Below are 15,927 nucleotides of genomic sequence, written 5' to 3'. Positions count from 1 at the left end.
CAGGGGGTGGGTCTTAAGCAGGTTAATAAGAGTTTACAGTCTGAGGCTCATTTTTTCCAAGGGAGGGAAGGTAGGTCGTTTATCCGCTTGAGTCTATGACTTTTGGTCCTCGATACGCATGAATTTAGACAAAATTACTAATAATAAACAACAGTTGGCATATTATATTCATAGGAGAGATTGATTCAAAATTTATTTCATATCTTTAAAATTTTAGGATAGAATGGGCGCACATCGTTATCCCTCTACATTGGTATGTGCCCGCGGTCATTTACTTGAGCTCGCAAAACACCGTATTTCCCAGTTTGCACTTCGACGCGGGATTCTATTTTACCCGGTTCCGGTTCATTTTCATTGTCGTATTATCCAATCAAATGACAACTATATAATGACGTTCATTAGGCGTTACGATAAACTCGAATCCCATTCGGATTACCGAAAAAAACGCGGGCTCTCAAAACGTTAATTTTCCAAAGTCTATTACGCATCCTCAGATAATAATACTTCTGGCCATTTTTCCACTTTTAATCTCCAACATATCTTGCCGTACTATGATAATTTTCCTATGACCAAAGTCGTCACCACGCATGCCCAGATTAAAAAACCGCTGACTATCCTAGAGCCTGCGTTACAACTGTCACCTTGACAACAAAGCACCTCGCATTCCTTGGCATCATTAGCAGCTTGTAGACAAAATCTTTCGTGGTCTTTGCAATAGGCCAGCTCGATGCAGCTTTTCTTGTATACATTCGCGTGAGGGAGCTCGTAGCTGACCTTTCCACAGCGAGTTTCGAAACCGCATTGTACGAGCTCGCTGTTTCGTTCACAGTCTTGGAATGAGCTGTAGCTGTGGCAGAAGTAACACTGTAGCGAGGAAACTGGGGGAATGATGGAAAATAGTTATGAATTAATAATGGGAAGGTGGGACGGATGGACGGATGGACGGATGGACGGATGGACGGATGGACGGATGGACGGATGGACGGATGGACGGATGGACGGATGCTTTGCTTGCCTGAGTAAATTGGATGGATACAAGGACGTATGTAAAGATACATACTAATTTGAAGTAGTCTCCTTTCCTCCCTCAGCTCATTTAAATAAGATCAATTTTGACATACTGAGACTCACATGTTCTTATCAAGTGCTCCCCCCTCTATTCTCTGCCCACGAATCATCACCCTAAAAACACTTCCAAGAAACATAACATTTCCTATGATATTCCAATAATATTTTTAAAAAGATTTCCTAACTATGAATGCCTAACTATGTTTTGACATCTATTGTAGATACATCTTCATTTTTAACACTGCTTACTATTCTGGCCGCCAATTCTCATTCTTAAAACGCTTCCAAGAAACACAACCTTTCCTATGATATTCCAATAATATTTTTAAAAAGATTGCTCAACGTTGTCTTCTAAATCCAAGAGTTTTCTTTGCTTATCATTGAACATAAAAAGCTTAATTTCCACACGATGTAAAACTTACAAGAGATAAAGCACCATCGTCATGTCATATAAACAATCTCGTCATCGAGCTGACTACTCTATATGTCCCTAGCTATAGTAATTTTCGAATTCTTATGCTAAAAATATCGCATTTTATTGGATTTATTATCGCATAGGGTATCTTTCAGTTTGTTAATTAACCTTCTACAACTTCGGTGAAGGTTAGAATAATGCCTATAACTGAGCAAATTAACAGATTAGCTTAGGAACGCACTTTTAATCTGGTAAGATAAAGACTATTGTACGAAACAAGTACAAAATACGTCTTTAACATTCAGAATTTAACCGCTTTTCTTTCTTCTTACTGGAGCGCCCTATAAGATCTCGACTACAAAATTTCCTATTTTTTACAACGGCTAAATCAGCAGTTAACCTAAAAGTATAAAAACAAGCCTAAAATCGCTACCATGCAAATCACAAAAAATAGTTCATCCCACAAGCAGTATTAAAAGAAAAAGAATTTCTTTCTCGAAAAATAATGACCTCGACATTCAATGAAAAGGTCTTTCTTCCGACTACCGGACGACATTGATGGCAAAATATCCTTCAAATTCGTATTTTAGCTCCATTATATTTCCCTATCAAAGACCAAACTCATTAATTTGTTTCCGTAAACAATTTTGATAATGTTAAACTATAAAAGTAAGGCAGTTCGTTTGTTGAAAATATTTCTTCGAGTTTATGAGCGATTGTGTTCGCTATCGAAATGAATGACTGAATGAAAATATATTGTAGTAAAAAGGAAGCCACTCGCTCGACCCCCAATTCAACTCAGTTTAAACCTCATCGTATGACAATGCTTTCGTATAAGACAGTATTCTATATCAGGGGTTGAGAAATTCAAGCGGGAAAAAGTACGAAATCTGCAGCCAAATGGCAACAAAACATTTTTTTCTGGCTGAGTCTTATAGTTAGCAGCTGCATAAGTAGCTTGATATACCTGCGCAGATCAGCTCAATTAGATACATTATAACCGCAGTACAAATATATAGTCTATATATATTCTCATATAGAGAAAGAAATAGCGGAAAAAGAAGGAGTTCCACTGGCATGGCTTACCTGATGTAAACAGAGCACAAGCTAGAATAATCTCGATAAAAATTCTCTGCATCTTCGCCATGGTTTGGATAATATTATTTTGTTTAGTCTTGGTATAAAACAAATGATTTTAAAGGTTCTGTGTCGGAAATATTCGTAACAGATAATGCCGGCAAAGCCAATTAAATAGGTTCATTGAGTAGAACTGATGGCGACGTCATGACAAAAAAGTAAATTCTGGGGTAACCCCACGGCAAGCTAATAACATTCTCTGTAGCCACTCCTAGGCCTGATTGCACAAGGGTGAAACATACCATATCTACTCGAATAAGGGGAGGGAGGCGCTTATTGAACGGGAGGAAACGCGTACACAACTGTCAAAGTATGCTTTACTTTTAATATCAATGTTATACTACTACAACAGTACTGGTATTAGTATGCTATAAAGAGAAGAAGCACTTATGTTAATTTTCTATATATCAAACGTGGTGTACATGTGCTCTATCAACTTTTATTCATTAAAATGTGCGCGATGTAGTCAGATTGTAGCATTTTTTTTCAATGTCACTGTCCCCTTCTTGGTCTGAGTCTATCAGCAGTGTTGTCTTAGAGTTGATTTGTCATGTTTTTTAGTTATGCACAATTTCTCGAATAAGCCTTCCCTTAAGGTGCGAGGCGCTTATTGGGGGGGAGGCGCTTATTATTATTTTTGCTCAAAGGGGGCACTTAGTCGTGGGAGGCGCTTATTCAGTGGAGGCGCTTATTCGGTGGAGGCGCTTATTATTATTTTTGCCCAAAGGGGCACTTATTCGGTGGAGGCGCTTATTCGGTGGAGGCGCTTATTATTATTTTTGCCCAAAGGGGCGCTTATTCGGTGGAGGCGCTTACTCAGGGGAGGCACTTATTCAAGTAAATACGGTAATAGCGCTCTGCGACGAATAAATTGTATCCTGTAGTTAAGTCCATGCTGTTGTCCAATAAATTTATCAACTTAAAAGAGAAGGGATCCCAGTAACCAATCGTGAACACTCTAATCCGATGCTATCATTAGATTATTTGTTTGATCGTTGGATTTCGGATGACGTTAACGGCGGAGTATCACTTAACCTGATTTAGGAGATGCTCGTCTTAGAAAAGTGTGAAACCAAGTATTAATTGCTGGTTTTCAATCATTCCAAAGAGAATGAAATAAAAGACATGGCGGCCATGTTGGATGTATAAAAAAATACACTAATGACGAATCTTTTGTTAAATTCGTGGAACATGGCGATTGTAAAAACCATATTCAATAAAGATAATCATAAAAGAATTAGCCTGAAGTTGAATTTAAGATTTAATTAATGTTTTGTCATTTTGTAATAAGTTCATTTGTCATACAAGTTTGAAAGTTAAATCTTCATTATTTTTACAATACTACAGACGTTTTTGACAGCCTATTTTGCATACTGAATGACTATACGAGGATGCGCGGCGTGTCTAGTAAATGAGTATCCCTGCCAGTGCGCATGCTGCAAATGCCATAGCACCACTGACAATAGAAACCCCGGTGTTTGTCTCTTTCCAGTCACACCAATGTTTGTCGTCAGGGGTGGAAGGCAAAGATGGTACCGTCCAATTTTTCACTTCTTTGAACTACTCTTGATCGTTACACTTTTCGTCAGGGCAGCATTCAACCTTAAAGAAAAGAATAAAGAAAGAAAGAAAATGCTAAGCCAGCTGATCAGTCATTCATTTGCTCCAAATGGTGGTGAAACGCTGACCGCCTGCTTGGTACTCAGCTCAATCAGAGTACCCGAAAGAAAACCTTAGGTAAGAGAGTTAACAGCACATCAAACAAACTGAATTTACATGTGGCGTCCACAGGGCTAAAACCATAGATTTGAATGACGATGGATTAACAGCGTACGCCACCTATGCTACCCAATATAACTAAAGGGTAACCAAAGATGGCGATCGTGGTTTGTAGTATTAATCTATATGGCGTTACCTGACATTGCGTAGCACCTCCACGGACGTTTTTACAAAATTTCTCTCCGTCTGGAGTGCAGAAAGAAGAGACTGTGCAGCTTTTGGCGTAGATTCTCTTTTTTTCCGTCAAGGAATAGTAGGAGAAGTAAGCACATCGATCAAGAGGTTTTTCTCCTTTTACTTGATACTCGGGTTTTGAACAGTTCTGAACTACGTTTCTCGTGTTACAATCTTCGAAAGAAGAACCACTGCCTTGAGCGCACAGCCAACAAAAGAGATCTTTAGATTCTATAAATAAAGAAATAATGCTCAAAAGAATGACACATGGTCTGAAATGGGACAACATTGCACCATAGCTGAAAAGCATTCCTAGTAAAGAAATGAATAATACTCAAGGGAATGACACATGGTCTGAAATGGGAAAACATTGCACCATAGCTGAAAAGCATACCTAGTAAAGAAAGAAATAATACTAAAGGGAATGACACATGGTCTGAAATGGGAAAACATTGCACCATAGCTGAAAAGCATACCTAGTAAAGAAAGAAATAATACTCAAGGGAATGACACATGGTCTGAAATGGGAAAACATTGCACCATAGCTGAAAAGCATTCCTTGTAAAGAAAAAATACTCAAGGGAATGACACATGGTCTGAAATGAGAAAACATTGCACCATAGCCGAAAAGCATTCCTTGTAACGAAAAAATACTCAAGGGAATGACCATGGTGTGAAATGGGATAATATTACACAATAGCTAAAAAGCATTAATTCCTATATTAAAGAAAGAAATAATACTCAAAGGAATGACGATGTTCTTAAATGAAAAAAATATTTCCCCATAGATAAATAAGCATTGCCTAGTAAAGTAAGCATTGCTAGTCAGGAAAAAGAAGAAGAAAAAAGACAAAAAACAAAAACAAAAAACAAAAAACAAAAAACAAAGAACAAAAAAAACAAAAAAAAACAAAACAAAACAAAACAAAAACAAAAACAAAAAAACAAAAAACAAAAAAACAAAAAAAACCGGAAACAACATGACTTTGAGTATGTATGAGTTTTCTGTCACCCATCCAGGTACTGACCTCCCGTAACCGGGCTTGACTTACACTCTAGGAATGGCTCAAGTTTTTTCCACTGCACCACGGTTATAAGAGAATTAGCATAACAATAGCCTTGAAAACAATGCATCGAATGGACTAGACTTTTTAACATCAAATTTTCAACCGATTCCGTGCGTGGCAGAGATACAAGGGATTAGCCGATATGGTCTGGGGGCCGGCTGGTCTCTCCCCTGATGCTTCGGCTAGAACATTTTCTTGCGTAATTCGTACACCCAAGGGCAGAAGGATTTAATCGCCGTCAGGTCCGAAGTCCATACGACGCCCCAGCTCTGCGGATGTCTCGGGGGTATGGCAAAGTAGAGTCGATTTTTTTTCTTTTTCTTTTTTTTTTTTTTCATTTTTGGCGGACGAGGGTTCGTGTCCCACCGCATACACATAGTATTTTTCATTACAATATCTTTTATCTTCTGTTTTTTTTTAATGAATTCAAACACTCAAAATTGGTAGCATATTTTCAGTTATAGAACAACTACTTGATTTCTAGATCGTTGCCTTCACTCCCCGTAAGGGGATCTTCGGTGAGGTCGTCGCTCCAGTGATACGCAATACTAGTACATTCATTTTCTTAAAGCATAATGACATAACACTAAGCTCAGAGAACCCGAAGAAAAACTTTCAACCATTCCCAAGAGAGTGAAATAACAAAAGACACGGCGGCCATGTTGGATGATATAACAAAAGAGAGTAAGACGAATCTTTTGTTAAATTCATCCAACATGGTGGCTGTGAAAACCATCAATTCATAGATCTATAAGTCCTGCAATCGACCAGGGAGACAGTGAGACCCGTTGCATAATTTCTAATTCCATAGAAAAGTTAGCAAAAGTTTTAACTTCAAAAGTTAATTGTTGTCCCACCTCACGGATGGCAGCTCTCGTAAGACTATACTTGCCTAGTACCTAGTTGGGGTCTCAAGGTATTTTTATACTTTTGAAAATAGGTCACTACAATTTCAGACAAGCCAAAACGCGTTTCACAGCTAGCAAATAAAGACATTGTGAAAGGAAAATATTAAATGAAAAACGCCGACCCTGGACTAAGGACCAGGACTCCTGGCTCCTACGGACTCAATTTACTCGTTTTTGTTGTTGTTGTTGTTTTCCCATTGAAATTTTGCTGAAATTCTGATTGGTTTCGCTTTCGTTGCCATGGCAACCGAAACACAAAACACCAGAGACCTTTATATATGCGGATTTTTTGCTAAAAATGGTTCTTTTTTTCGGGGAAAAAAGTATCATATCCCGAAAATAGATAGATTGAAGTGAACTTTAGGATCATAAAATAAATTTACATCACTTTGAGAAATTTTTGGATTTTTTGACCAGAATAACCCCTTAAATTTTTGAATGATGTCCAATAATTGTTCAAGTAGTAACATGATTTTCGTTGATTTTAAGGCTAATTTTCATTGATTATTAGATCATATTTTGATAATTTTGATCATAAAATTTTGAAATCGAAAAAAAAACTTTACAGCTATTGTCAAATTGTCAATTGTCAACTCACAGAAATTCTTGTAAAGCTAACAAGAAATTTTTTAAATTCTAAATCAAACATTTTTACCTTGAAAAATTATGTAAGAAATATAGGTGTTGGAAAAGAACTTGAAGCGAAAAAAAAGCCAAAAATACGAAAATTTCAAGTCAATACAACGACTGAGGAAATGGTGTTAAATAATTTAATTGAACCGGCACAAATTTTTTCTTTTTAAAAAAAAACAGGCTTATTAGATTATTTTATTAAAACTTTGAATCCCAATTTGGTGTTAAGAGAATTTTCGAAAAGAAACGTTAACTTGAAAATAACTTTGAAGTATAATTAAACTTGAAAGTTGATTAGCAAAACTAGTGAACGGTAATTATTAGAACAGTGAGTTGAATTAATAAGGATAATGAATTTGTTAATTTACTAACCTGAACTTGCCAAAATAGCAAGAAGAACCGCAAGAAACAATGTCTTCATTATTTGACTGAAAAAGTGTTCCAATTTTCAAGAGATTGAAACCAGAAATTCTTTCTTTGAGAAGGAGGACAAATTTCCTTGAACTTGAAGAAACTTCGTGTCGTATCTACACATAGATATCGAGGAATGTAAACAGAAACATTTTAAAGTCAATAAAGTTGAAAGGATTTTTTTGTTGTTGCTTGACGTTCTCGAGTGCTCTCCTACGTCTAATTTGCACATGTAAAAGCATATTATCTTGTATATATAGTATAATGGTAGAAAATGGTGTTAAGTCAAAACTAGTTAACAATTTGATATAAACTCGCATGTAAGTAGACATGCGCCTTTTCATTTGTATGTACATTGTTTTCTTAGGGGGGAGAGGAAGGGAAGAGAATAGTAAATTATTTAATAACTAAGAACGTGGAAAAAGTCAAATTTGTTTACTAGTACGTGATATTAGAAGCGAAGTCTATTAAGAGTGTCACTAGCTTGTTTCCATGACAACGACGGAGAAATACGCAGTCCCAGTCCTCCTCCTTGACATTCAGAACATTCTAGACTGAAACATTTTAAAATGCGTACGCATGCAAAAATATTTTCCCGAATGTCTTTTCTCCTAAAATCGTTGAATCATGTTAAATGATATTGCAGACCGTTGATATTTACCTTGGAATAAACTATTTTTAATTGTAAACGCGCGATTACACGGAGCAATTTTCTCTGCAAATTGTCTCGTAACAGCTAGCGTTACGACACAAGTTGCAAGAAAGTTTATACGACAAGGGAGACGCAATCATTGCCAAAAGTAGAAACGAATTCTACATTCTGCAACAACTGCTGCAACTTGTCTCGCAACATATTTTTTCAAATTACGTTGTAGGTTACGCGTCTTAAATGACAAATTCTTATTTGAATAAATTATAAAGACAGCCCAGCATTTATTTCGGTCGTTAATTTTGGAATAGTTTATGAATAGGACGTTTGCCTGATGGCGTCAATGACCTCTACTACCAGACTCCCTTGCACACTTTCTCTTGTTCAGTTAATTAGCACCAATTGTCTTACTATTCTCATGAGGGAATGCAAATTTAAATAAGAACGAAAATCCGCGAAGCATCTTGGTAGTGGGAGTCAAATGACCCCATCATGCAAACGTCCTATTTAAAGGTCAAGTACTTGAGTTTCAGCGTTAACTCATAATTAAATAGCTAAGTTAGAGAACGAATGATATATATATTTCTTTTTATAAATGATAATTACAAAAGTCGATAAACTTTTTCTTTAACGCAGACACGTTTTAGTTAATTGTTGTTTTTACATGTCCGGTAAAGACTCAAATATTGACAGATAGATAGCATATACACATATCTATGAAGCGAAACAAGCTAGAAGGGATGAGTACTTTAAAAGGACTCGATGTTAACATAAAGAACGTATACAGCTATTTCAAAAAAGGTTGAATACTGAATAGTGCATTGCAAGACCAAAGTGCATTGTGGGTCTCGTTAATTTGAAATAAAAAGTAAATATACAGCAATTAACTCTCTACATGTAGTTAGTATATTGTTTCAGATGGAATACACTAAAAATAGAATAGATCATTATTATTAATCCTACTTTAGACATTGTCACTATGACCCACAATGCCCTTTGGTCTTGTAATGCACTATTCTGTATGCAGTATTCAGTATTCAACCTTTTTTGAAATAGGGATATTCACATTGCGCGATTTTCGTGTTTAAAACACCAAAAGGAAAATAGCAAGTAAAACCAAGCACATTCTACTAGTGAAGACGTTGTTGGTGACAGAACTTGCAGATCCATCAACCCAGCTACAGTCTTCATCATCTTCTCCACTTTGAGGATTTTTTGAAGGATTCAAAGGCTTCTCTGTCGGTTCTTCTGTCGTCTCACGGGGAGAGAGTGAGGTACTCGTTGTTGTCTTGAAAGTCCGTCGTGTCGTTGTGGCTGCTGTCGTAGATGGAGCAGTAGTCGTTGCAAAACCTACTTGAAAATTGCAAAGGTTTGTTTCACAGCATTGCACTCGGCAATATTTTGCTTCTCCACCGGGCACGCTTGCACAGAAGGTGCTGTTTTTGCTGCATAATGCTTCAGACGTGCAACTCTTTGCAAAAATCCGACTTCCATTTTTAAAATAAGAGAATGTAGCACATCTCGTCCAAGAAGAAACTTTACATGGCTGTTTAATTTTATTGTCATCACAGAGCTGAAACGACGACTGACCACCCGGACACATCCAACACTGTAGTGAAGAAACTGTGAATAGATAATGATCCAACGATTAGGTTCATGCACTCTCTGTACTCTCTCATGCACACCAGTGCTAAGTATTTCGTGCGAGCATTCACAGTAAAAATTACAGATTTAAGGATTCGCCGAAAAAGGGAATCAAGCGTGGTATGACTACGATTTTTTTTTCTTTCTTGTTATATTTTCATCTTTTTTTTTTCTCGGATTATTATCAGCTATGCCTAGCAAGTCTCATTTTAAAACCGAGGGTAAATAAAGTTTATCTATCTATCTATAGCTAGCTGTTGCACTCACTTGATCGCCTAATAATTATTATTCGTTATTACCTATTAATAGTGGGAAAAAAAAAAAAAAAAAAAAAAAAAAAAAAAAAACAAGAAAGAAAGAAACAGCTAAAAACCATCTAGACTGCAGGATCTACGTAAATACTTGTATCAAAAACTGTACTCGAGTTAAGTTTGTTACCGACGAATTTTACGCTATTTTGGACCCATACATTCACTGTATAGAAGACAATTGCATGCCGTAGGTTGCCTGTGATTTCTCATGACTACAGACTGAACGGATCAAATGCAAGGAATTCGAAGTTTTTAGTTTTCGCCGATTTTTAAAGTTCATTATCATAATTCATCTCAGCCATTTTTACTGAATTCTTTATAGTTATTTTTGATCACCTGAAGTCATTAGAAAACATGCCTATTGCTCCGTAAACTTTTCAAACAAACGTAATTTCTACAATAATCCCCTTCACAGTTCCCTGCGCCATCTTGAACGATAGCCGTGCCTTTGCATCGAAGCGAGACGAACGTTGAGTTTGCAATGATAGAGACCTTATTTTTAACACCTTGGAAAATTATTCACAGGTCTCTATCATTGCAACCTCACCGTTCGTCTCGCTTGGATGCCAAGGCACGACTACCTTTCAAGATGGCGCAGGGAACTGTGAAGGAGACTTTTCCTCTTTTTCCAAAGAAGTACTGAACCAGGTCGACTCTATTTGTATACTAGCTATTTCATGGTATGAGGAAAATCATTCTTCTGTACAACAACTGCAAAAGGTTCACTCCATAGGTCTATAAACTACGGTTCATGTCGTATTGAATCTGTGACGTCTGATATCATGGTAAAGAACGAAACATACTTACCCAGAACTGCAGACGAAATAAGAACAACAACTCCAAGAAAGCCCTTCATTTTCCAACTGAAAATATTTCTGTTAAATTCAACAAAAAATTAAGATTTGTTTTTCGAGCTTCGCTGAGCTTAATGCGGTTCTTTATGATCTTACAAAGTACGTGTTCTGTTTTTGTGCAGATATAATGGAATGTAAATAGAATCTTCCTGAGTCACAAGTGTTGGCAAAAAGAGAGCAAACATGCATATGGGATATGTTAGGACTTATAATTCACGTGAAAAAAAAAGGCATAATACATGGTTATTAGACGCTAATTCTATTACTTTTTAGTTTTGTCTTACTTTAACTAAGTAATATATAATTATACAACTTGTAAACTTCGCCACATAATTTGCTTTACTATAGTTAGTTAGTAACGATATTAAAGTGCTTATAAGCCTTTGCACAATATTTTCAGAATTGATTCTTTAGATAGTGAATAGTTGATTGTGAAAATATTTCGTCATTTAAATGTCGGGTCTTTAAGATACGAAGGTTTATATTCCCAATATGTTAATGACTATGATGTAACATAAGGGGTCATTTAATATACAACACTGCACTCGTTCTAGAATACAGTATTTTAACAGCATCACCCTTTTACTCGTGACTCATGTAAAGGTCCTTACAAATTTGTTTTCAAAAAAAGTCCAGCGTTCAATATTAAAAGTTGCCACAAAATAACTCAAATCCCTTATGTTACGTCATAGTCATTAACATATTGGGAATATAAACCTTCGTATCTCAAAGAACCGACATTCAAATGACGAATTATTTTCACAATCAACTATTCACTATTTAAAGAATCAATTCTGAAAATATTGTGCAAAGGCTTATAAGCACTTGTACAAGACTGTACAAGACTTTTTTACCAATTAATAAGCAAAGTATTTTTGATTTGGGTTATCAGCATGGTTTAAAAACAAAATTGTAACTGTCGTGTGCTACCCTCTGGGAATAAAGTTCATTCATCCATTTTACATTTTTTAAAGGATTTTTCATACAACCTTTCACTATATATGGCTTGACAGATTCATGTGACTACTTAGTGCAGTTTTCGTATGACTGTGAAAAGCTCAGTGCCGTGTAAGCGTGACGTGCCGTGACTGTGATACTTTCTAGAATTTTAATTGGCTGATTTTTTTCACGCGCAATATGATTGGTTTAAAAGTGCCGTGATTTTGGCGTGACCGTGTCCGCGCCGTGTTTATGTCGTGTTCCGGGTATTTGATTGGATGGAGAGTAAATTCTCGTGCAATGTGATTTGTCTGGCGTATCCCTTGCCGTGTCACGACCGTGTTCGTGCCGTGAACTTTTCACAGTCATACGAAAACTGCACTATGTATATCAGTATCACGCGATATACACGAAATGTGGTCTATCACGTGATTTGATCATTATCACGTGCTAAACAAGTGTACTTGGCCGATCATGTGATCACCAAGGTGTGATGGTACATTGGTCACGTGATCAACTAGTACACGTGCTCAGCAAGTGATATTGCGTATGGCATGTGATGATTCAAGTTCTTAGCACGTGATAGTACAAAGGTCACGCGAGTGACCAAAATTAAAGTTGAATTGGTAGAACTTTTGTGACTTGCATTTATCGCGTGCTAAACACGAGTAACTTTGTCGATCACGTGAGTTAACCACGTAAGTTTGGTCGATCATGTGACTTTTGCATTATCACGTGCTAAACACGTGAGCTGGATTGATCACGTGACCAATGTACCACCACATATTCAGCACGTGAATTCACAATGCGATTTTCGTGTTTATAAAACCAAAAGGAAAATAGCAAGTAAAACCAAGCACATTCTACTAGTGAAGACGTTGTTGGTGACAGAACTTGCAGATCCATCAACCCAGCTACAGTCTTCATCATCTTCTCCACTCTGAGGATCTTTTGAAGGATTCAAAGGCTTTTCTGTCGGTTCCTTTGTCTTCACTGTCGGTTTTTCCGTCGGCGTCGTAGTTGTCGGCTCCGTAGTTGTCGGCTTCGTAGTTGTCGGCTTCGTAGTTGTCGGCTTCGTAGTTGTCGGCTTCGTAGTTGTCGGCTTCGTAGTTGGAGCTGCTGTTATTACCGTTGTGAGGGGGAGGGGTGGGGAGGTAGGTGCGAATCCCTTCTGGAAATTGCACAGCTCGGTATCACAACACTGAACTCGGCATTGCTCTCCAATATATTTACAGAAGGAGTTGTTCCCACTACACAGCTCGATGGTTGTACAACTTTTCCCGAAGATTCTACTTGCGTTTGGTTTCGGGTATATACGAAAATGTACCGCACCTCAGCATGCCTCCACAGTTTTCCCTTTCTTTCTTTTGATCACAGAGGTCAAAGGACGCCGCTCCATTCCTACACATCCAGCAGTTGAGAGAGGAGACTGAAAAGGAGAAATTTTATAGTTAAAATTATTCGTAGTAAACAAAGAAATAGTACTCAAGAAAATGAAATATTGTCTGAAATAGGAAAACATTGCAACATAGCCTGGGTTGAATTCGGAATTTTCTTCGTAAAGTCCGTCTGCGAATCAGTTCCTGCTCAAACCTTGTTCTAGACCCCCATGAGATTGCGCGATTACAAATAATAGATTTTGATTGGCACTCAGCGATATCCGTTCTTACACGACCTCTCATTATTGGATAACACGATCAAACTTGCACAAACAAACTGAATGTGATTTTGGTCAAGCGTCCTGTGGTTTGTTTAGATAAAAAGCATTCCTAGTAATGAAAGAAATAATACTCGAGGGAATGACACATGGTCTGAAATGGGAAAACATTGTACCATAGCTGAAAAGCATTCCTAGTAAAGAAAGAAATAATACTCAAGGGAATGACACATGTTATGAAATTGAAAAACATTGTACCATAGCTGAAAAGCATTCCTAGTAATGAAAGAAATAATACTCAAGGGAATGACACATGGTCTGAAATGAGAAAACATTGCACCATAGCTGAAAAGCATTCCTAGTAATGAAAGAAATAATACTCAAGAGAATAACGCATGGTCTGAAATGAGAAAACATTAATTGCACCATAGCTGATTTGGAGCCTGCGTTACTCCATGGTCACCCTCAAGGAACAATATAGATTCTAGTTTTAAGCTTGCACAGTACAGTTCTAGTGATTCTAGATCTGACAAGACGTACATGTACAACAACAACAAAATGTGTTTACTTTACTAATAAGTATGCAAAAAAGGCCTAGGATTACATCATACAACAAAGACAACAAAGTGTTGTTGCTGTTTGTCAGAACTTGTTTTTAAATGTGAATCGTGGTTTAAATTTAACATTTAGCTAATCTAAGCGTGGTGGTTTAGTTGTTAATCGAGGATTTGAATAGACAAAATTTAGCAAACAAAATGGCGGCGGGTTAGGTTTGTTGTTCAATGACTTTCACACGGTCAGTTTTGATTATTATATATACTGTGATGAAGAAAGAAACTAACAGGTTTCATTTATCTTTCTCAAGACTGTTCCCCAAATTTTACAAACAGCATAGTTTCTTTCTATGTATATACAGCCAATGTCATTAACGTTGTCCACCGAAAATAGACATTTACATATTTACACATTTAGGCATTTAGACTAAAAGAAATATCACGTGTTTTCTCGAACGTTCTGGCTTAAAACAAACGCTGAAATACCATTCTCCATCTTAAATCCTCACCAAATGGTCGGGGCATTCTGGATTTTCGATTCACGAGTTAAATTTTACAATTAAAGTTTTGGCTGACGCACACGAGGCAAAGAATATATAATGAAACACGTGATATATCTTTTAGTCTAAATGTCTAAATATGTAAATGTCTTATTTAGGTGTACAACGTTAATGACATTGACTGTATATAGAAACTATGCTGTTTGTAAAATTTGGGAAACAGTCTTGAGAAAGATAAATGAAAACTAAAATGACCTTGATTATTTTTGTCATATATTTGTTATTTAATTACTGCTAAATCTTCATGATGAATTTGAACATCTCTCTGAAATACTTTGTCTCTTAGCTTTTCTTACTTTTACCTTATCATTCTTTCTTCAGGTTTTTCCCCGTACTATCTATCATCATCATTCTTTCTTCAAGTTTTTTCCCGTACGTTTAACCAAACTCCTTTCAATTCCTTGTACAATTACATGTCGTAGGTATAATTTAAGCTTAATTTACTTAATGAATCTATCAATCAAAACTAATTTATAAAGTGTGCACTTTCTATTTTCTCTTAACAGCGGGTATTACGTCTCATTCAAGTAATATCAACCGCACTGTACAATTTTCTCAGAGTTCTTTTTTTCATTTTATATATCTGTCCTTCAGGTTTTTTTTCGTAAGTTTTACAAAACTCCTTTCTCTTTCTCGACTCGTTCAATGCAAACAAAGTGCTTCAGAATTCACATTCCTTAAAAAAAACCGTCCAAAACTAGCTTTATCAAAATGATTTAAAAGCTACCTCCCATAATAGGAAGAACAAAGGTTAACATTTCATTAGCTGTAATTTTCATTAGGTATTATCATAGGAAACAATTCAAGTGGATCCAAATAGCTGAACTATTTTTTGATTGAGTACATACCATATGCGAAATATGTAACACCGATGATTAGAGCTCCAAGTAGCAGTTTCATTTCCAAGAAACAGTCTCACCAGAAAAAGACACACACAAAAAAACCGATAGATTTTCCCCACCGAATAGTTCACTTCCCTCTTAGGTCAGTTGAGGATGATTTTTGACCTCGGAGCGCTCTCGAGATATCTCTTACTACGAAGGCGTTTGATGCTGTTTACTTATAATTACATACCACAATATCTGAGAACATTGTTGCTATGGTATTACAAGGCACGTCTTTTCATGTTTCTTCTAGAACTCTCTATTATTAGCAAAAGACATCTGT

General features: G+C 36.6%; 4 protein-coding genes across 4 annotated transcripts; all 4 read right to left on the bottom strand.

Annotated features, from left to right (window-relative positions):
* Positions 1-162: 162 nt before the first annotated feature.
* Positions 163-2,761, bottom strand: LOC116293449 (uncharacterized). Its single transcript, XM_031700874.2, has 2 exons — positions 2,570-2,761; positions 163-878 (listed from the first exon to the last, which is right to left on the bottom strand). The coding sequence occupies exons 1-2, from the start codon at positions 2,628-2,630 to the stop codon at positions 550-552; spliced, it is 390 nt and encodes a 129-aa protein (XP_031556734.1). The 5' UTR covers positions 2,631-2,761; the 3' UTR covers positions 163-549.
* Positions 2,762-3,868: 1,107 nt separating this feature from the next.
* LOC116293454 (uncharacterized) lies at positions 3,869-7,715 on the bottom strand. Its single transcript, XM_031700879.2, has 3 exons — positions 7,554-7,715; positions 4,536-4,804; positions 3,869-4,222 (listed from the first exon to the last, which is right to left on the bottom strand). The coding sequence occupies exons 1-3, from the start codon at positions 7,600-7,602 to the stop codon at positions 4,181-4,183; spliced, it is 360 nt and encodes a 119-aa protein (XP_031556739.2). The 5' UTR covers positions 7,603-7,715; the 3' UTR covers positions 3,869-4,180.
* A 297-nt stretch (positions 7,716-8,012) lies between these two features.
* On the bottom strand, positions 8,013-11,164 carry LOC116293433 (uncharacterized). Its single transcript, XM_031700854.2, has 2 exons — positions 11,004-11,164; positions 8,013-9,864 (listed from the first exon to the last, which is right to left on the bottom strand). Exons 1-2 carry the CDS (start codon positions 11,050-11,052, stop codon positions 9,326-9,328), a joined length of 588 nt encoding a protein of 195 aa, XP_031556714.2. The 5' UTR covers positions 11,053-11,164; the 3' UTR covers positions 8,013-9,325.
* An 843-nt stretch (positions 11,165-12,007) lies between these two features.
* Positions 12,008-15,927, bottom strand: LOC116293436 (uncharacterized). The gene is made up of 2 exons (XM_031700858.2): positions 15,609-15,927; positions 12,008-13,418 (listed from the first exon to the last, which is right to left on the bottom strand). The coding sequence occupies exons 1-2, from the start codon at positions 15,658-15,660 to the stop codon at positions 13,279-13,281; spliced, it is 192 nt and encodes a 63-aa protein (XP_031556718.2). The 5' UTR covers positions 15,661-15,927; the 3' UTR covers positions 12,008-13,278.

Source organism: Actinia tenebrosa, unplaced genomic scaffold (genome assembly GCF_029948245.1).
Source record: "Actinia tenebrosa isolate PJP-AT-01 unplaced genomic scaffold, QUT_ActTen_1.0 PGA_scaffold0__85_contigs__length_37466705, whole genome shotgun sequence".
Lineage (NCBI taxonomy): Eukaryota > Metazoa > Cnidaria > Anthozoa > Actiniaria > Actiniidae > Actinia > Actinia tenebrosa.
The sequence above is the reverse complement of the archived record's forward strand: the minus strand, read 5'-3'. Positions and strand labels throughout refer to the sequence as shown.

Coding starts and splice junctions, on each gene's coding strand:
- LOC116293449 (XM_031700874.2), bottom strand. CDS start 2,630: ATGGCGAAGATGCAGAGAATTTTTATCGAGATTATTCTAGCTTGTGCT. Junction 879..2,569: donor TTGTGCTCTGTTTACATCAG/GTAAGCCATGCC, acceptor TCATTCCCCCAG/TTTCCTCGCTACAGTGTTAC.
- LOC116293454 (XM_031700879.2), bottom strand. CDS start 7,602: ATGAAGACATTGTTTCTTGCGGTTCTTCTTGCTATTTTGGCAAGTTCA. Junction 4,805..7,553: donor TGCTATTTTGGCAAGTTCAG/GTTAGTAAATTA, acceptor CTTTATTTATAG/AATCTAAAGATCTCTTTTGT. Junction 4,223..4,535: donor GAGGTGCTACGCAATGTCAG/GTAACGCCATAT, acceptor CTTTTCTTTAAG/GTTGAATGCTGCCCTGACGA.
- LOC116293433 (XM_031700854.2), bottom strand. CDS start 11,052: ATGAAGGGCTTTCTTGGAGTTGTTGTTCTTATTTCGTCTGCAGTTCTG. Junction 9,865..11,003: donor TATTTCGTCTGCAGTTCTGG/GTAAGTATGTTT, acceptor ATCTATTCACAG/TTTCTTCACTACAGTGTTGG.
- LOC116293436 (XM_031700858.2), bottom strand. CDS start 15,660: ATGAAACTGCTACTTGGAGCTCTAATCATCGGTGTTACATATTTCGCA. Junction 13,419..15,608: donor TGTTACATATTTCGCATATG/GTATGTACTCAA, acceptor TCTCCTTTTCAG/TCTCCTCTCTCAACTGCTGG.